Raw genomic sequence first — 20,295 nt, 5'->3', positions numbered from 1 at the left:
AACCCAAAATTATTAGGAGAGTGAAATAGAAAAAGAAAAAGATTTGAGATCCAAAAACTATTCACAGACCATACAAAAATCCGTATATCTCGCCCTTTCTATTTCGAAACACAATCCCATTTTTAGACAAGTCTGAATCTCACAGTTTGGTCATGTGTCTCTGTCATGTCTTTCATCACTTATAAATACGTGATCTCCTTCATTTTCTTATCCAACAGGGTCTGTCATTTCAAGCAGGGTCTCTGTCTCCTTCAGCTTCCTTCATGTTTCATCTTTAGCTTACACAGACACACACTCACACACACATATACAAACACTTATATATTTCACATATATACTGAGTTTGCGTGGTGGTGTCTGCTCGAGATTTAGTTCAACATGGCTGTTGTTGTTTCTAATGCTAATGCTCCGGCCTTTGAGGCCAAGATGACTGTCTATGTCTTCATCTGCGTTATGATTGCCGCTGTCGGCGGTTTGATCTTCGGTTACGACATAGGAATTTCCGGTTTATTCTCTTTCTCTGTACCTAATTTCACTTACTTGCATATCAATAAACAAAATAAGTATAACTTGTATCTCAAGTTAACTGTTCTTGGTTTGCTTTTAGCTAATGTTAATGATCTGTGACTAAAGGTGGAGTAAGTGCGATGGACGATTTCCTGAAGGAATTTTTCCCGGCTGTGTGGGAGAGGAAGAAGCACGTACACGAGAACAACTACTGCAAGTACGATAACCAGTTCTTGCAACTATTCACCTCGTCCCTTTACCTAGCTGCCCTCGTGGCCAGCTTCTTCGCTTCCGCCACCTGTTCTAAACTTGGACGCAGGCCGACTATGCAGTTTGCTTCTATCTTCTTCTTGATTGGTGTCGGTCTCACTGCAGGAGCCGTTAACCTCGTCATGTTGATCATTGGAAGACTCTTCCTTGGCTTTGGTGTCGGATTTGGCAATCAGGCAGTGCCGCTTTTCCTGTCTGAGATTGCTCCAGCACAGCTCCGAGGAGGTCTCAACATTGTATTCCAACTCATGGTTACAATCGGAATCCTAATTGCCAACATTGTCAACTACTTCACTGCCACGGTCCACCCTTACGGATGGCGAATTGCTCTCGGTGGAGCCGGAATTCCCGCTGTTATCCTTCTCTTCGGTTCACTACTTATCATTGAGACGCCCACAAGCCTCATCGAGCGCAACAAGAATGAAGAAGGAAAAGAAGCCCTAAGGAAGATCAGAGGAGTTGATGATATCAATGACGAGTATGAGTCTATCGTCCATGCCTGCGACATCGCGAGTCAAGTCAAGGACCCTTACAGGAAACTGTTGAAGCCTGCTAGTCGCCCACCGTTCATCATCGGAATGCTTCTCCAGCTTTTCCAACAATTTACCGGAATCAATGCGATTATGTTCTATGCACCGGTTTTATTCCAAACTGTTGGATTCGGAAGCGACGCAGCTCTTCTCTCTGCGGTTATCACCGGAACAATCAATGTTCTCGCCACATTCGTTGGGATTTACCTCGTTGACAAAACCGGCAGGAGATTCCTTCTTCTCCAATCTTCCGTTCACATGCTCATCTGCCAGGTCCTTAAATATCACTCATCTCTTTGTTTCTTATATGTCAAGTAATTTGAAAAGTAGGTTTCTTGTCCCAGAAGTAATCTTCTAACACTAACAAATCTCTTCAAACAGTTGATCATTGGAATCATCCTAGCAAAGGACTTGGGTATAACGGGAACACTCGGGAGGCCACAAGCCCTAGTAGTGGTGATCTTTGTGTGCGTTTACGTGATGGGCTTTGCATGGTCATGGGGACCCTTAGGATGGCTAATTCCTAGCGAGACGTTTCCTCTAGAAACCCGTAGCGCAGGATTCGCTGTTGCAGTCTCGTGCAACATGTTCTTCACTTTCGTAATCGCTCAAGCCTTCCTATCGATGCTTTGCGGGATGAGATCTGGAATATTCTTCTTCTTCAGCGCTTGGATCATTGTGATGGGACTGTTTGCGTTTTTCTTCATACCAGAGACAAAAGGAATCGCCATTGATGACATGAGAGAGAGTGTGTGGAAGCCACATTGGTTCTGGAAAAGGTATATGCTTCCAGAGGACGACCACCATGACGTTGAGAAGAGAAATGCTTGAAATCACAAGTCTCTGTTGATTTGTGTTTTTTTCCCTGTTTCTGTATTTTTTTTTTTTTTTTTTTGGGTATTCTTTGATTCTTTCGTACTTCTTTTGTTTCGTGGGAACGAATAGTTCAATAAGACCAACTTGTTGATTCAGGTTAGGTATTATCAATGAAATTCCATGGAAATAAAGTTTTTGAAAATCACATTCTTGATTACTACTATTTACATGTTCTCATTATTACTGTTTTCTCTTTGCTCAATGTCTACCTACCAAACTCAATGTAAGATATTTGAAAGTTTTGATGGTTTCAAACTCTGATGTTAAAATATTGTAAAATTTACATCAGAATAGTAAAAAAGTTTTAATTTCGTTAGAAAAAATCATTAGGGCTCTTTGTATCTTGGTACTTTAGTTTTCCGTTAAAAAATTATCTGTTTTGCTGTATCAAACGCAGGGGGAACAAAACCAAACAAGCAATCCGGTTTAGGCTTAAATAACCGTGAATCATATAAACCAAAGCTATTTGAACCACAACCCTCTGTTCCTACCAGCGTCTTATAATGCTACTTAAAAAAGATAAACAAAAGATTTATCACTCAAGATCTCTAATCTACTCTACTCGCCAAGTCAAAATGCAAAATCTTAAGATATGAAGGGAGCTTCAAGTTTCACAAACATTACTATACTAAAATAGCAACAAACCAAAAAAAAAAAAAAAAAAAGAGAGAAGATTATGTTGGTGAGACCAATATTTCTAGTCGGGAAGTATTTGCTCGTTCTCTGCATCTCCTTCTGTCTCAATGGTAGGCTTTGTCGGTCCAGCTCCAGGAGCTTGCTTCTTCTTGATACCACTCACTATATCATCAATCCTGAGAAGCATACACGCAGCTTCAATCGCTTATTAGCATATCTAAGTATATAGAGTTTTACTAAGTCTCCTTTAGCTTAGTTTAATTCCATATACACATGTACATATAAATACTCAATGTAGCTACTATGATTCATTAATGAGAATTAACATTCAGATTATGAAAGTTAATATCGCTGTCTTAAACGTTTGCGACTTCACATTGTACGCATCCCATATCTAATCACAAAAGTTGAAAATGTTGAGTCTCAAGAGAAACATAGATTCACCAGAGAACAAAGCTTTTTTTTATTCTTACCTTTTTCTCTTTCATGTCAGCTATTGCACCAGTAACCCCGTCGATTCCAGTCCAAGCATTCTCACCATTTGCATGCTAATAGTACCACCAAAAAAAACCGAATCCATGAGAGAAAGATTAGGTATCTGAAACATGTACAGACGTGGGAAAAATGGTAGACGTAAACTTACTTTTCCTTGCAATGTTGTCATAGTTCTGATCACGTTAACTCCACAGTTCTGAGCTAGAGTACGTGGAATGACCTCAAAAGCTATAGCAGCTGCTTCATAAGGCCACTGTTTCAATAACATTCAAAATTAAAGCCCCCATTCAACTTTGACAAGATCACAACTATGGGCAAAGCGGTAAAAACCATAACAAACCTTTTCGATTCCTTCAATTGTTGCACTTTTCTGTTTTAAAGTGGCAGAAACAGTTAGTTCTGTGGCTCCACCGCCAGGAACAAGCTTTGGGTTCTTGATGATGTTTCTTGAAACAGACATTGCATCCTGCAGGAAGGAATGCATCAGGTATTATGATAGTGACTAGCTTGAGTAATAACTCACATTTAGTAATATTATTCCCAAACCTGAAGATTTCTTTCCACTTCGTTGAGGAGATCTTTACTTGGTCCTCTTAAGAGTACGGTACATGCTTTGGGTTCTTTGCAATCAACAATAAAGGCAAAGAAATCATCTCCTATTTTCTTGACCTCAAACAAGCCAACATTGGTACCAATATCAGACTCTTGAAGTTCATCAGGCCTATTGACAATCACAGCTCCACAAGCCTTTGCAATTCTGTTGTTGTCCGTTTTTCTCAACCTTCTGATTGCACTAACCCCAGCTTTACTGAAATAGTGACAGGCCAAGTCACTAAGCCCCTTCTCTGTAATTACTAAATCGGGCTTGAACTTTAGTATTTGCAGGCAGATGTTCTCGATGTACTCCTCTTCCAATTTCAACAGCACTTCCCAGTCCTCTTCTCTAACCAACTCGGCATTGGTTTGGTTTTCACCTTTCTTGTACTCCAGGGGGCAGTCAAGAAGAATAATCTGCGGGTTGACAATCTTTCTCTTCATTTTACCTGGAGCAACTACGTCTTTGTTAAACATGACTCCTTTGAGAACCTTGGAGTCCTCCAACTGCCCACCAGGAACCTTCTCAACCTTAATGTACTTTTTAATATCCACCTCCCTCAATCCTTGTCCAAGATCAACACCAATAGTAGTGGTGGCATCAATAGCCAAATCCTAAAAGAGCCACATAAAGTTGTGTAAGAACGTGAGCGAAATACTTTATGGCAATCCATTCAGACAGCAGGTAAAACAAGCTATATAAAGTGTCACTAGAGAGAACTTAATAAATATGTAGCTTCTAAATGTGCAGATGTCGGAATTTGTTTTGTCTTACAAGTTTACAATGGTTTATGATGTAATGCACTAAAAAACTCTATATGTTAAAAGCCAGCCCTGTGGCGCAAAAGCAAATATCTTCAGTAATTAAAATACTCACAGCAATAAGATCTCCAAATTTGCTAGTGAATTTTGTTGCTATGCAGCTCTTGACTAATCCTAGTACTGTTGCACCTGCAAAATAAATCAGCAAACATGAGCCCAATATCAGGTAAGAAAATTCAAAAACAGAGGTCAAAGAGGACTTGCGGTCATTGACATTGATTGGCATGGCAATCTATTCAAGAACAGCCATGGCATCCTCGAGAGCCTTATAATAAGCTGCAGAGAAAAAAACATTGTTCAAGTGAAAACAGTAAAAAATACAACACTGTGGAATGGTAACAATCATACGCAAGTATACCTTGGCAAATGACTGTGGAATGGTAACTCTTCTCAAGAAATGATTCAGCAACATGTAACAGTTCACCAGCTGTTGAGAAAAGAAAAGAAATCAGTGAGAGTAAAGGCAGAAGGAAAAAACATGTTGCGTTCAGAACACATGCATTTGAATCGTATCACTTAGTGTCAAACCCACAATAAAACATCACAGCAAACCTCGTGGCAGGCAATGATTTCAACAAAAGAATCATCAGATGCCAATGTACATACCAAGAACAATAACAGATGTAGTCCCATCACCGACTTCTTCGTCCTGTGTGCGACTCAACTCAATCATCGACTGAGAAAAATAAAATATCAGCAAAAGAACAGTGAGAAGGCGACAAGGACGTGCGAGAAAGAGAAGAAGTAAAACCTTAGCTGCAGGGTGAGCAACATCAATTTCACGCAAAATAGCATTTCCATCATTAGTAACAACAATCCCTGAAAATAGCAACAAACCAAGAGTTTAGAAAAACTCATAAAACTCAAAGACAGAGTATACAAATCAGTGAAGAATAAATTTTTCAAAAGGCATAAACCCGAACCTAATCCTCGTTCATTTAAAGATCTATAGAGAAGAGAAAAAACACTAATAAGGAGATACAAAGACTAGTCAGGAACCCACCTCCACCAGCATCAAGAATCATCTTTAACATAGAGCTAGGACCCAATGTGGTGCGTAGGATATCAGACACAGACTGTAAAATTGAACCCAGTGAAACCATGATGCATAGCAGAGAAAGCAAACAGAGAGAAGCAACAACTGAAAGATAAAAAGTAGAAGACTTTATTACCTTGGAAGCCTGAATATTAGCATGGTGAACCTTTGTTCCAGATTCACGCTTCAATGAATCCTCTGAACATTTCACAAAGCAATAACATTAACAATATAGAACACAAAATTAAGAGATAAAAAAAACCCAATACAGATTCAATGAAAGGAGATCTTAAAACTCACTGAGAACAAGAACTGGTGCGGTCATAACTGCGATCTAAAGCCTAGACGGCGACTCGGAGAAGAAGCTTTATAGACGGCGACGGAGCAAATTCAAAATGTGGATGCTTCTTCTTTCTCGGCTCTCACACACTCTAGTTTTCAGGTTTGTAAAAGCCCGGTAACTTTATTCTGATTGAGCCCATCAAAGCCCATCTCACGTAAAATGATCATTATTTTTTAAGTTTATATTGAACCGAAATCGAGAGCAGCCTCCTTGAGAAAAAAGACAGCAAAAGAAATGGAAACAACCTCGTAGATTATTGCAAAGGAATTTCTTCCAAAAATAATAATATTTGAGATAATTATAAGTGAAAGTGTTTACCCAATTTATAATTGACAACTTGTAATGCACGTGATTTTATTTATTGTCAAATAAATATGCACAAACTGTAATTGAATAAGAATGACCGTATTATAGTGGTTAGGGCACTTAGAGTAAGTGGCTCTATGCACTTGTATGTTTATCTTCCATCTTTCTACTTACCAAGAATCTTTTTTGGCCACTCTCCTCATGATGTATACGTAGACATCACTTATAAATTCCGTGTATTTTGAACTAATTTCAGAATTAAAACGCAATTGTTTTTTTTTTATAACAAAGATTGAAAATTCAAATATATATGAAGGTGGCCTGTAATCCAATAGTTAGTGTTATAGCTCAACTTAACATTTAGATAATTTTTATTGACTTGTGAGAAATGTGGATAGAGCACTCAAACAAAAAATAGCAATATGTCAAACATTTACCCTCTCGATCGCCTCCTTTTTTGAAACTCCAATTCGTGAATGTCATCAGCATCACATCAGTTTTTTCCATTGTTGGAGGAAAAAATATTAGTTTTTTCATTGAGGCAAAAGACGAGCTACTAATTCTAGATTTATACCACACTTAATTATTGAACTATATAAGAAAATTGCCTTTTTTATAATCATATATTTTACTGTATAAATATAAATATGCACGCAAAATCTATAGTTTTTTAGTATTCTCAAATCTCAAGTGATAAAAAATAATTATCAATTCTTTGTTTTGTTCATTCGTTAGTCGTTTAAATCAAAATAGTAGATTCAATTCACCAATGAGATGCAACCACTAAAATTTCGTACGACTCTTAGTTTAATAAAACTCCCATTATCAAAAAAAAAAAAAGTATAACTACGATGATTTATTGTGCTATATATAGTGCATCATTAGCGTGCAATATTTCTCAAATCCTTACCACAAAGCTAGAGATATAAAGAAAAGAAAAAAATACACACATAGGAAATAGTAAATACAAGAAGGAAAATAATAATAAATGGAAGGCTTTCTTCGCTTCCTTGCAGCGAAAGCCATCTTGTTGGCTTTAGCATCTTCATTTGTATCTTGTTATGACCCAAGTCCTCTTCAAGACTTTTGTGTTGCCGTCGATGACGCTAATGGCGGTAATCTCTCCTTAATATGGTTCCTTAATATCGTACTAATTATAAGAAACTATTTACTCTTTAACATTAGTTAGAAATTATCTAACTAGAAAATGAAGTGTTCGTTTATTTTACATAACATCAATAACTCTACACTTAATACAGTGTACGATTTTAATCTATTTTTCAGTTTTCGTGAATGGAAAATTCTGCAAAGACCCAAAATACGTGAAAGCTGAAGACTTTTTTACTTCTGGACTAAACATTGCCGGAAACACTATAAACCGCGTTGGCTCCAACGTTACAAACGCTAACGTTGACAAAATCCCTGGACTCAACACACTCGGTGTGTCTCTTGTCCGAATTGACTTTGCCCCGGGAGGTCAAAACCCACCACACACGCACCCACGAGCCACCGAGATCCTCGTGGTTGTCGAAGGAACGCTCTTAGTCGGGTTTGTGACATCGAACCAAGACAACAACAGATTGTTCTCAAAGGTTCTTTACCCGGGAGACGTATTTGTGTTTCCCATAGGGATGATACATTTTCAAGTGAACGTTGGGAGGACGAACGCAGTTGCGTTTGCTGGTCTTGGTAGCCAAAATCCAGGTACGATAACAATCGCAGACGCGGTTTTTGGATCGAAGCCTTTGATTACGCCGGAGATTTTAGCTAAAGCGTTTCAGCTGGATGTGAACGTGGTTAGATATCTCGAGGCAAGGTTTTCTTCCAATTATGATCGTCATTATTAACAAGTTAAGAGAATGACGGGAAAATGTACCAAAACATGAAGAAAATATTGTATTATAGTGTGTGAGAACTAAAATAAAACAATTAAGACTGTAAAAAAAGGATGAAAAAAAAGAGATGTGTCTTTTATAGTTTGATAATAAGTACAAGTGTAAAAGCATGAAACCAATCTCTAAATATAAAGTTAGGTCGTTTTTCCTTCTATTAAGTGAAGACGACTCAACATCCTCATTTTCAATATGACATTTTAAATTTTCATTTGAATCTGTTCCTTTGTTCCTAATTAAATAGAGTGTTACATAAAAACTAGTCTCTACCAACATATACAAAATTTCTCTAAGATCAATGAGCTTTCCCGATTTCTGCAGCTAGCTAATTTGTTCTTAACTTCTTAAAATAAGAATCCTCCCTTGACAAAGCGGTTGAGTACTAAGTTATGCATCAGGGATCATAAGGTAAGGACCCAAGCTTAAGAGTAAAGCAAAGACATACTATATCACTGCTGCTTCTACCACATCTTGCTACTAATATCTATCTACCAAGTAGACTGCACAAACAATACTCAACTTACCTTTCCCATGAAGAAAGCTCTGCTTTAACTCCGAGACCAACTACTGTTTTAACACAAAGGTAGTAGAGCCGACAATGCTGGTCATGAAAATTCCTCCTGGTACATCTCTCTCCCTTCAACCGCTATGCTTAAGGCAAGTATTTGGACTGATGTTAATTAGATCAATCAACCATTAGAGTTTTATAGAAATCCTCCATCTGCCGTCTTGTCTCTCTGTACAAACATACTCAAGGTATAGATGCATCAGGAAGCATCTCTCACTTTGGCAAACTTATACATTTTAGTTTCTCATTAGTCAGAATGAATATATGGTAATAAGTTGTACAATTTAGAATGGATTGTGGGAACTGAAGGCTTGATCATATGTTCCTAACAAACATTACACCAAGCTTTTTTTTTTTGTTCTAAATTTTCTGTATGGAATGACATGTACATACATTTCTATATAATAAAAAGATTTTCTATAGCAACGAGTTGATTCTTCACCTTTATTAAACTCAGCAGATTTACTCACATAAACAAAACAAAAAGAAGTGATCACTTTGATGAACAATTTGAAAGAAGGGATCCATGTTCAGTTTGCGGATGAATATGAGCAGATATTGGAGCTAGCATTCAACTATGATGACCATTAGACAAGTCTTTGACTTGGGTTTTTTTTTTGGTAAAAGGTCTTTGACTTGGGTTCTTGCTCTGTTTTCGTTTTTCATTATGTCATCGATTATTAATTCTAGAGAACAAGATATGAACATGGATTATTAGGAGGAGAAGGGCTTGCAGAGAGATGGGAAGAATGGCAGAATCTTGAAGTGACGAGACAAGAAGAGTTTCAGAGGTTGCAGAGGAGATTTGATTCCATTAATAATGAAGATGCCATAGAATTATCTGGTGGAAGATAGAAAACAAATACTTGGATTCAAACACACTGTAAAGTAGAAGAAGAAACCACTAGTTTTGGTTTCAAACGGCGTTATGTTCACTTGTGTATTTATGTTGTAACGTTTTTGATACAATATGTTTGAAGCTTTGTGACATAACATAATAATATCGTTTCATTGTGCAAGAAGAGAAATTTGTATCAATCAAAATTCACAGAATCTCTGCTGGGCTATGCTTTATAAACTGGTTATGCATTTTTGGAGGAACCAACATCATATCTATCTGCATTTTTAATCACCAAAAAAGTATTTTCCTTTTTGCTTCTTCTCTGCATACCTTATACAAAAAAACAAAATAGACCATCAGCAGAGAATAAATATCTCCATCGTATCATTATATTGATGAAACCAAAAAAAAAAACCATCGAAATAAAAAAGAAAAGGAAATAAAGCCCATTGAAAGAAAGAAAAGCAATTTCCTTTTTCTATTTGTATTAAAAAAAGGAAACATAACTGCATCCAACGGCTCTATTGAATATATAACAACATTGACCTAATTAACACTTTGCTTCTTCTATTTCTTCCTTGAGAGACAAAAATCATAACTCTCTCTTCTTCTTCTTCTTCTTATGATGATCCAACTAGTGGACATTGAAGAAGTCAAAGCCCGATGATGATGATGATCTCTGCAACATGATCCTTAAGAGTTGTTAGATTGATCGGCGTGGTAACACAAAAGAGGACCAAAAACGAATAACTATCTCATTCGCCGGAGAAACCTGAGGTTGTTCATTCTTCGACCGATCTCCACAGCGGTTAAGAGCTCTCCTTAATCCGATTTCTGTTGTTTGCTTGTTTGGATTTGATCTCCATGAATCTGTCACTACAAAGTCTTACTTTTTTCCTTTATGATATATCCGCAGGATTGCCCTGGCGTGCATAAAGATCTTCGAATCCCGGAAGAGATGCAGCTTTCACCGCAGACTACGAGGAATATAGCCAAGAGAGGTTCGCTGTTCGCATTAGTCGTCGTTTGTCTTGAGAATTGGTGCTATGTGAAGAAGTTTTAGAACAACCACGATGACGACTCCTAAGGATTTCACAATCACCAGGTATGTTTTCTTTCTTACCTTTTTTCTTTCTTAATAATAAATCATAATAATTTTGATTTCTTAAAAATAATAATGATTTTACTAAAATTTAAAACAATTTAAACACTCAAACTTTTAAAAAATATTAATAATTTTTAACTAAAACTATATTAATTTCACTATAACTTTTAAAAATTAGTTTAAGTGTTCAATTTTAAAAACGTCGAAAACTAACTGCGCCTAGGCATCCTGTCCTTAGTTCGTCCGTAAGCTTTGGTGTTCGAAGTTCGGCAGATTTTCACGTAATATAGATTTAACACTTAAACTCATTTTTAAATATTAATAATGATTTTAGCTAAAATTTATAACAAATTTAACACTTAAACTTTAATAAAAAATAATTAAATTTTTTTAACTAAAACCACGTTAATTTCACTATTACTTTTTAAAATTTAATTTAAGTGTTCAATTTTAAAAACGTCGAAAACTAACCGCGCCTAGGCATCCTGTTCTTAGTTGGTCCGTAAGCTTTGCTGTTCGAAGTTGGCAATGTTTCCACGTAATATAGATTTAACACTTAAACTCATTTTTAAAAATTAATAATGATTTTAACTATAATTTAAAACAAATTTAACACTTAAACTTAAAATTTTTTTTAACTAAAACCATGTTAATTTCACTATTACTTTTTAAAAATTAGTTTAAGTGTTAAATTTTAAAAACGTCGAAAATCAACCGCGCCCAGGCATCTTGTCCTTTGTTGGTCCGTAAGCTTTGGTGTTCGAAATTCAGCAATGTTTTCACGTAATATAGATTTAACACTTAAACTCACTTTAAAAAAATCCAAACGTCGTTTTGGGAACAATCGAAACTTCAAATCAAGATTTATCTCCAAATAAAAAAATAATCAAACCCTAATTCTAACCCTAAACGAAATTCCTAATTCTCTCCTAAATCTTTAATTCCTTTTCCCAAATCTTCAAGTGATTTGGTAAGAAATAACTCATTTGTTTCTAATTAATGGCATTTGGGAAGAAAAATTGAAGATTTTGGAAGAGAATTAGGGATTTCGTTTAGGGTTAAAATTAGGGATTTGATTTTTTGATTTGGGAATAAATCCAGATTTGAAGTTTCGATTAAGTCTAAAATGATGTCGTTTGGGGCACTAACATAATCATTAACGGTGCTAACGGAGGTTAGAGGTTCTATTAACGACTAATAACGACATGTTTGTTTTGGCCTGATCAACGAATTCTCATGTGGCAAACGGTTGGTCAACGTTTTGTTCATGTTTAAAATGACCACATGTAAAGTAGGTATTTAAAATGACCACAATTCGAAAGTTGGACTATTAAACGACATTTTTCGATTATGATCAAAACGACGTAATTTTGGGAAAACTAACAGAGTCGTTAACTCCCGTTAACGGTGTTAGAGGTTCTGTTAACGACTGATAATGTCATGACTGATAACGTCATGACTAATAACGTCATATTTATTTTGGTCTGGTCAACGAATTCACATAGTTTAAACGGTTAATCAACGTTTTGTTCATGTTTAAAATTGCCACATGTAAAATTAATGGTTAAAATGACCATAATATGAAAATTGGTCTATTAAACGATATTAATGGATTTACATGTATTAGCTAATTTTTCAGATAATCATAATTTAATTAAACATTAAAGATATTCCTTAACCTCCGCGTTTTCTTCTTCTTCTCGACTCTGCTTTGCTTTATCCACTGAGGAATTTTGAATTTCATATCAGGAAAAAGCTTAGAACCCCCGATCAGAATAATCCGGGGAGCCGTTGATTTCAGTGGGAGGGTTTTTCCGATTTCAATTTTGATCTGTGTCTGGGATTCTCTCTGTGTTGCTTTCTCATTGCGTGTAAGAAAGAGTCTTTTTCCCCTTTCAAGGGTTGATTTCGTTTGAATTACTCTCTCTTGGTGATTTGGTTTGAATTACTTTCAGATCGTTCCCAAAATCCCCTTTTATTCACTTGCTGAAAGCTAATCGAGGTTTGAATCGTGAAATTCGATTGGGATCTTTAGGGTTTGTTCTCCTCTTTAAGCTTCAATCCTTAGTCCACCAGCATCTTGACACCTCCCGGAGAATTTAGGAGGGAACTAGCTCTTCTCCAGATCTTTCGGTTCTTACCTTTAGCTCATTTTCGCATTTCCTTTGTTACAAGTTTGATCAGAACGTACTTACGAAATGTCTACTTTTGTCTCCATTCTTTTTGCAGAATGGCGGATTTGCTACCCATTTACCTCATTATCGTAGCATTTCTATGCACTGTCGGAGCCATTGCTTTGGCTTTGTTTCATATCTACAAGCACCTATTGAACTATACGGAACCCATTTATCAGAGATATATTGTGCGCATCGTCTTCATGGTCCCGGTGAGTAGTAAGTAGTAGCTTTCTTCTGTTTGTCTATCCTGATCTGTGAACTCCATTTTCATGTTGAATTCTCTCCAGCTAACATGTTATTGGCATGACAGGTCTATGCCTTGATGTCATTCTTGGCTCTCGTTTTGCCCAAGAGCTCTATATATTTTAACTCTATCCGTGAAGTGTAAGTCTTTCTGATTTTTCATATATGCTAGTGTAACATGGGATGTACTTACTCGACCTACTATACTAACTTCTCATTGACTCTTGAGAGAATACTTTTAACCTGATGGTTAAGGCTTTGTAATCTTTTTCTGTTACAGTTATGAAGCATGGGTGATTTATAATTTTCTATCGCTGTGTTTGGCATGGGTTGGAGGCCCAGGTTCAGTAGTTATAAGTTTAACTGGTCGATCTCTGAAGCCATCGTGGCATCTCATGACATGTTGCTTCCCTCCACTACCATTAGACGGGTTAGTTTGCAAAATAGAACCTACATTCTCTCTTCTTATATTGGTGGCATTTGCATATTTCTTTGATATCTCCTACGATTTTTCACTACATCTGTAAACTTCTTAAATACTTGATAAAACCAGGATTTATAGATGACTGTTTTTCAATCATTTGGTTGCATGCACTCTGTGGGTTATCAGAAGCATTAGATGTTTTTCTGTCCACATATATTATTATCATCATCATGATTTCTGTTTGAATCTCATTTATGGGGTTTATGGCCACTGTCTTAGCTTAACATTTGTTAGCTCATACCCGATTATCTTTTGATGAAGGCGTTTTATTCGACGGTGCAAGCAAGGTTGTTTGCAATTTGTTATTCTAAAGCCAATCCTAGTTGCTGTCACACTTGTGCTTTATGCAAAAGGGAAATACAAGGATGGAAATTTCAGCCCTGACCAATCCTATCTCTATCTTACCATCATCTATACAATATCATACACAGTAGCTTTGTACGCGCTGGTCCTCTTTTATGTGGCATGCAAAGATCTGCTTCAGCCATTCAATCCAGTCCCAAAATTTGTGATTATAAAGTCTGTCGTCTTTCTAACCTATTGGCAGGTAATTTGTCTTACTCGCTTGCTATCGAGTTTTGGCATTAACTTCTACCTTTTGCTATTCTCCACAAATATTTAACACATTCCTTCTGTCTGGCGTACCTGTGTAACAGGGTGTTCTAGTTTTCCTTTTTGCTAAATCTGGATTTATAAGGGATGAAGAAGAAGCAGCGCTCTTCCAAAATTTTATAATATGTGTGGAAATGCTTATTGCTGCAGCTGCTCATTTCTATGCATTTCCGTACAAGGAATATGCAGAGGCCAATGTTGGAGGAGCTCGCAGTTTCTCAGGAAGTCTGGCACATGCTCTTATGCTAAATGATTTCTACCATGATACTGTTCACCAGGTAAACGATTCGTTGTATAACACATATATTGAAATGACTAATCTAAGTCCTTTTGGTGCAATGATGATGATGGGTTTGCGGTTCTTGCAGTTTGCCCCAACATATCACGATTATGTGCTCTATAATCATAATGATGGTGGTGAGGAAGGGACAAGGAAGTACCGAGCACGAACATTTGTGCCAACTGGTCAGGAAATGGATGCTGTCAGAAAGAACAAACACATGTTTGGAAACAAGATAGATGGTGTTTCGGTCTCTAGTCAATCTTCAGAAACAAGCACACCCAAAACCTCTGGTGATCCTGCACGCCCTGAGAGCATGAAATCTTCCTTGCTGGTAGATGCCTCAGACTCGGTTTCCACAATGTATGACATGTCGCTAATTGACATCGATATATCGAGCTACCCAAGCAAGGTACCTTTTGCAAATATAAGTGGAGGACCTAAATAGTGGGTAAAATGATGTAGAATCCACCATTAACAGTAACAAAAGTGTTAGATTTAGGAATCTCTCAAGTGTGTTGTTAAGCAGGAAGATGGAGAGATATGTTTTTTTTTTCTTTGTATGTGTTATCTTGTTGTTCTTATGAGTCTTCCACTGGTATTTGTTTACTTAGCGCAGCCTCTTTCTTGTTTTTGCTTGTTCCACAATATTTGGTTTGTAGATAATATTAGGGTTTTGTGCAAAAAAACCCTCGAAGTAACCAATTTTTGCAAGAAAACCCTCCATCTCAAATAAATGCAAGTCAATACCGCCATCTCAAAAGTCACCCGCAATATAGCCCTCGCGTGTATCGATGACGTGGCAGCCGTTAACTCCGTCAGTGGGTTTTGTGCAAAAAAACCCTCGAAGTAGCCAAATTGCAAAAAAACCCTTCATTAAACCAATTTTTGCAAAAAAAACCTTTTGGGTATTTTAAAATTCGGGTACGGGTTCGGGTTTACCTATAATACCCAAAAATAAAAATTGTTGTATGTAAATCTATCCACCCTATTGTTCGTACCGAAGTTGCAATAATAAATAATTACGAGTTTTTGGGAGCGAACAGAGATATTTCTCTTATTAACGATAATCGTGCTTCCGTGATTACAGAGATGGAATTCGAGTGAACGAGAATACGAAATATACGCAAGAGTTAGCTATGATTTTTAGAGAAGTAATATATGTTTTGTCGAGGCTCTGAGCCTTACAGAAGGTGATTCCGTGCCGGGCACGTTTTTCGAGGCTCTGAGTCTTACAGAAGTTGATTTCGTGGCTTGCACGTTTTTCGAAGCTCTGAGTCTTACAGAAGTTGATTTCGTGGCTTGCACGTTTTTCGAGGCTCTGAGCCTTACAAAATATTTTGTCTCTTTTGCGACGAATTTGGGCTTTTACAGAAGATTTTCTGGTTTTACAGAAAACTTATGTAAATTTTACAGAATTCTTTTGTTAAACCCTAGATTTTTCCTTCTCCTATAAATGGCTCCACCATGTCTTACTTTGATCATGCCAATGATCAGAAATTTATGAAGATATCAAAATCGATTATTACCATATTGTTTCCTTTGCTTCCCTGTACAATCGAATTCTCCAACAATCGTTTTTTCAAAACAAACCTTGGCTACTTTGAGGGTTTTTTGCACTAAATTTGGCTACTTTGAGGGTTTTCTTGCAAAACTTGACTACTTTGAGGGTTTTTTTGCACAAAAGTTCACTCGTCGTGACGTTTTGGAACAGAGTTAACGGCTGTCACGTCATCGATACACGCGAGGGCTATATTGCGGGTGACTTTTGAGATGGTGGTATTGACTTGCATTTATTTGAGATGGAGGGTTTTCTTGCAAAAATTGGCTACTTCGAGGGTTTTTTTGCACAAAACCCATAATATTAGAATGAATATGGCATATTGGTTACACAATCTAAAAAACTCTGAATCATTTGGTGTGGAATTAGAAAGAGTTAGATAGAGTTTGGAGCTATGCGTATTGAAGAGTTTGGAGCTGTTAGTTAGGCTATCTCCTTTTATGTTCCTTTCAGACTGCGAATAATAAAATATTTCTGTTTGTGTGATATTTATGCAAACATTGTATTAATTGTAGTAGTGTACAACCAAAAATTGTTTCTTTTGTCGTGCTTACACAATTTGGTAAATTAAAAATAGAAATAAACCCAAGACCCCAGCAACAAAGCATAACAATAAACCAGAAACATTCATCTTTTGAAAAATGTCACAATCATTATGTCACTCCACATCATTTTTAAAATCATATTCCTGAAAATCAAACAAAATTCAGACTAAATTGCTAGTCCATTATTTTAAAATGAAAACAAAAACAGTCGCCATACGTATTACGTAAATATTTTAATCTACATATTAGTATAAGCAGAACGTGAACATTGAACTTTCTCAATTGATATTTTTACTTGTTGGGAAGTTAGATTAAAGTCTTACCTAGATATAGTGTATTTGATTTGACGAGACACTTTTTTTTATTTTAGTAAAAAAAAGAGAGAGAGACTCCATTAAAAGCAAAAGCAGAGAGAGTAGTAGTACGTCAAAAGGCAAAGCCAAGCCAACAAATATTTAAAGCAACAACGTGAAGCACTTGAAAACACGATTGAGATATATCCAAATCACAGACCCTATTCGTTGTAGCTACGGCGGATTTGGCGGCGGCTGCGAAGTGTTTTAGTGTTTGCAAGTTAACCAAATTAGCCATCACCGGAATCTACTGCAAGAACCCTTTTTAATATACAATTCTTTACTTTCTTCTAAAATCACAGTTCCGATGAGCAGCAACGGCGTTTGGCAGAGCAACAACGGTTACTATAGCTATGGATATGGAGGAGGATACGTGGAGAAGAGACAACTATTCCTTAAGAGCTACCAATTCTCAAGGAAACAGAGTTTAACAGAGAAGATCAAGATATCCGTGAAGAGAGTGGCGAAGAAAGTTGTTTGGATGAGGTTGAAATCTGCTAGAAGACTGAAACGCGTCGTTTGGTCACGTTTCAAAACGGCGTTTTTCTACCGCCGCAGACGTTTCTTTCGTCTCCTTCATCCAAACAAACCCTCTTCCTACTGTTTCTACTAGGGTTTCTCTTTGACTTCTTGTCTCTGTTTCTTCGTTGATGTGTGTGCATAGTTAGCTGCGTGCTTAATAAAATTAAGATTCATGTTGTTTAATTCACTTAATAATCTTGTTATGTTTAAGGATTGTGATCGAATTTTCGACTTTAGAAAGATAATCAAGATTTTTGTTTTGTGATTTAGAAAGAGACTTTAGGATACGAAAGATCATGCACGAAATGTGAACCTATCGTCAGATTCAATTAATGTTGGTATTTTTATATCAATTAATTAATTTGTGAATCATAGTCATTACACAATAACGTAAACGAGTCAGCTTCCTCTTTTCTCGTGTCCTCTTCCCCAACAAGTCAGTGATACGTTTTCGTAAGCGAGTCTGCTTTTCTTACCAATTTTGTTCCATTTTTTAAAAGATGATAAATCTTATATTGGGCCTCTTCTGGGCCTAGGTGGGTCCATTTAGTTTTCAGTGGACCTGTATCCTTGAACTGATAAGTCCCACGCGCATCAGAAGCACGTTTCTCTCACGCATTTGGCTTTCTTTGGAGTTGAAGCCAAAAAAAAGTTGGCTAACAAATCTTGATATATCTTTTTGTTAGAACTAAAAACAAAATCGAGTAGGAACATAGATAGATTTTCTTTTATGTCCGTTGATGAAACTTATATAAGTTGGGAAAAATCAGGAAATCAGACCGAAAGTGGTTAGCTAAAGCGGATACATAGTTGTGTTGAAATATATATACACATATATATATATTTATATTGTTAGAAACCAATAATGGGGATAAAAATAGCAACCAACTTATTCCTCGTCACCAATCCAATCATTGTCGACTACGTGATTTACAAATATTTTTGGACCTTTGTCTCTTCTTTTTCTTATTATTCTTCTTCTCTCCTTTGTTATTGTCACATTGGGTCAGGGATTGCCCCAAAATCATTCAGATTTTAGAAGAAATACTCTTCTCAACTAACTCTAACTCTCTTAAAATTAGTTAATTAGAGAGACTTCCAAATTCCAATCATTTGAGATATCTCCTCGTATCTTCCCCTCATTTCCCTTTTAGCTAAAGTAAAAGTGAGCATTAAATTAAAATCTTTGGTAAATGCGTTATTATCATTTGAAAACAAAACCGGAATTCCCTTTGTTCCACGTAACAAAACTAGCAAATAATAGTCACATGCAAAAGGTTGAAATATATAATCTTGTCTTTCTTCTCTTTTGACATCATATCATCTTGTTTCAAAATGGGGCATGCAATTTCTCTTATCCGGATTTTAAGTTAGCATTTGAAACTCAACTAAAAATGGAAGATGATTATTATTTCCCATTTCCGCAAAACTCCATCGTAAATTTGGGTTTGCCCAATATGCTAACTAAAACTTAATGAATCACATATCACTCCAAAACACAAAAGGATTTGTCTTCTTATATAGCAGCATCACAATCACAGCCTTAACCGCGTAGGTCCATATACAGAGCATCTGCTTATGTGGTTAAACAAGAGCTGCCCATTTTAACAGATTTTGGATATTTTTTGGGTTTTAAATGAAAAATAAAGAATAAAATCATGTGCTTTAAGAATCTTTCTTACTCTCTCTGTCTCTTTATAAACACATGCCTTAAGCCACTTCCCTCACAATCATCATCATACTGTTCTTCTCCTTATCTTTTGAAGCAAAAACACTTCTTTTTATATGACCCTCCTCTGTTTTTTCTTTTCCTAGTTTCATATCTCTTTGTTTCATTCTTAACCTTCATTAGACAGTGACTTTGTATTGTCCTAAAACAACAACAACAACAACAACAAAAATCTTTAAAAGAGACCGAGATGTTGCAGGTTGTAGGCAAGTACCGGTGGAGACAATCATATCGGTACAAGAAGCTAACTGATCAACAGGAGAAATTGACAACAACACCACCCACGACAACAACAACAACGAGGTCGTCGGCCAAAAGACAGAACTTGGGGAAGAAGAACGAGATTCGAGCAAAAGGGTTCAGAGTAAATCGGTCAAGGAAGCTGGTTCTTAAGGCATTAGCTTTGCCCACAAGGATCTTTAACATTTATATGCGCATCACAAATCAGATGAACAAAGAAGGTTTATATCCTAATCTTGTTTTCTCTTCTCATTGGGGTTTCCCTGGTCTGCTGAATTCAAGAGGTGGATTCCGTTAGTGAGAAGACATCTTATTCTGATTACTCAAAAAATAATGAAACATGCATAGAAATGTAAACCCAATGATTGCATTACATACGTGATACATACGATGTTTTCCCAAATTACAATTTGGAGGATTATATGAACAGAGTTCAAGATATTTTTCTCTTCCATAGTTCATAGCAAGTTGTTGAGTGATTCTATTAAAATCCTTATCACTCTTGATCAAATACAGTTTTAAGAAGAAGATTTGCAGTCATAAAGGACACATAACTTTACAGAAGATTCGAACTTAACAAAATAGGATGTGATGATTTGTGACAATCATAAGTCTTGTCACAAATAAAGATAAGACTTGGTCAGACAATAAAGAAAGGGTTTAAAGAAACACTAGAAACATGTCAGTACAAAAAAGAAACAACTAACTTCTTTTGTTGCAACCATGTT

The 20,295-nt window shown here is 36.4% G+C and overlaps 6 protein-coding genes and 1 long non-coding RNA gene across 9 annotated transcripts; 6 read left to right on the top strand and 1 right to left on the bottom strand.

Annotated features, from left to right (window-relative positions):
* The first annotated feature begins 206 nt into the window (after positions 1 to 206).
* On the top strand, positions 207 to 2,330 carry LOC9318510 (sugar transport protein 6). The gene is made up of 3 exons (XM_002884501.2): positions 207 to 505; positions 634 to 1,580; positions 1,689 to 2,330. The coding sequence occupies exons 1-3, from the start codon at positions 379 to 381 to the stop codon at positions 2,136 to 2,138; spliced, it is 1,524 nt and encodes a 507-aa protein (XP_002884547.1). The 5' UTR covers positions 207 to 378; the 3' UTR covers positions 2,139 to 2,330.
* On the bottom strand, positions 2,204 to 6,305 carry LOC9320613 (T-complex protein 1 subunit gamma). 2 transcript variants are annotated; one of them, XM_021031496.1, is made up of 13 exons: positions 6,067 to 6,305; positions 5,903 to 5,964; positions 5,734 to 5,806; positions 5,482 to 5,549; positions 5,337 to 5,406; positions 5,089 to 5,157; positions 4,786 to 4,859; positions 3,861 to 4,523; positions 3,655 to 3,780; positions 3,463 to 3,567; positions 3,293 to 3,367; positions 3,173 to 3,213; positions 2,204 to 3,025 (listed from the first exon to the last, which is right to left on the bottom strand). In XM_021031496.1, the coding sequence occupies exons 1-13, from the start codon at positions 6,089 to 6,091 to the stop codon at positions 2,881 to 2,883; spliced, it is 1,596 nt and encodes a 531-aa protein (XP_020887155.1). In that variant the 5' UTR covers positions 6,092 to 6,305; the 3' UTR covers positions 2,204 to 2,880. The 2 variants fall into 2 exon arrangements, with proteins under 2 accessions (XP_020887155.1, XP_020887156.1); XM_021031497.1 differs by lacking the exon at positions 3,173 to 3,213 and having other exon boundaries at positions 2,905 to 2,995; positions 6,067 to 6,303.
* Positions 6,306 to 7,315: 1,010 nt separating this feature from the next.
* On the top strand, positions 7,316 to 8,503 carry LOC9320612 (germin-like protein subfamily 1 member 7). Its single transcript, XM_021031498.1, has 2 exons — positions 7,316 to 7,530; positions 7,700 to 8,503. Exons 1-2 carry the CDS (start codon positions 7,404 to 7,406, stop codon positions 8,260 to 8,262), a joined length of 690 nt encoding a protein of 229 aa, XP_020887157.1. The 5' UTR covers positions 7,316 to 7,403; the 3' UTR covers positions 8,263 to 8,503.
* Positions 8,504 to 8,641: 138 nt separating this feature from the next.
* LOC110229653 lies at positions 8,642 to 9,862 on the top strand. Its single transcript, XR_002333022.1, has 2 exons — positions 8,642 to 9,470; positions 9,503 to 9,862. It is a non-coding gene; the product is annotated as an uncharacterized LOC110229653 (long non-coding RNA).
* Positions 9,863 to 12,495: 2,633 nt separating this feature from the next.
* On the top strand, positions 12,496 to 15,249 carry LOC9320611 (transmembrane protein 184A). Of its 2 annotated transcripts, none has more exons than XM_021032532.1 (8): positions 12,496 to 12,692; positions 12,857 to 12,954; positions 13,051 to 13,207; positions 13,309 to 13,382; positions 13,522 to 13,671; positions 13,987 to 14,272; positions 14,382 to 14,615; positions 14,706 to 15,249. In XM_021032532.1, the coding sequence occupies exons 3-8, from the start codon at positions 13,052 to 13,054 to the stop codon at positions 15,063 to 15,065; spliced, it is 1,260 nt and encodes a 419-aa protein (XP_020888191.1). In that variant the 5' UTR covers positions 12,496 to 12,692; positions 12,857 to 12,954; position 13,051; the 3' UTR covers positions 15,066 to 15,249. The 2 variants fall into 2 exon arrangements, with proteins under 2 accessions (XP_020888191.1, XP_002884545.1); XM_002884499.2 differs by having other exon boundaries at positions 12,777 to 12,954.
* A 1,937-nt stretch (positions 15,250 to 17,186) lies between these two features.
* Positions 17,187 to 17,867, top strand: LOC9320610. The gene has a single exon (XM_002884498.2). It carries the CDS (start codon positions 17,384 to 17,386, stop codon positions 17,687 to 17,689), a length of 306 nt encoding a protein of 101 aa, XP_002884544.1. The 5' UTR covers positions 17,187 to 17,383; the 3' UTR covers positions 17,690 to 17,867.
* A 1,413-nt stretch (positions 17,868 to 19,280) lies between these two features.
* Positions 19,281 to 20,023, top strand: LOC9320609. The gene has a single exon (XM_002884497.2). It carries the CDS (start codon positions 19,518 to 19,520, stop codon positions 19,863 to 19,865), a length of 348 nt encoding a protein of 115 aa, XP_002884543.1. The 5' UTR covers positions 19,281 to 19,517; the 3' UTR covers positions 19,866 to 20,023.
* Positions 20,024 to 20,295: the final 272 nt, after the last annotated feature.

This window comes from Arabidopsis lyrata, assembly GCF_000004255.2.
Source record: "Arabidopsis lyrata subsp. lyrata unplaced genomic scaffold ARALYscaffold_3, whole genome shotgun sequence".
NCBI lineage: Eukaryota > Viridiplantae > Streptophyta > Magnoliopsida > Brassicales > Brassicaceae > Arabidopsis > Arabidopsis lyrata.
The sequence above is the reverse complement of the archived record's forward strand: the minus strand, read 5'-3'. Positions and strand labels throughout refer to the sequence as shown.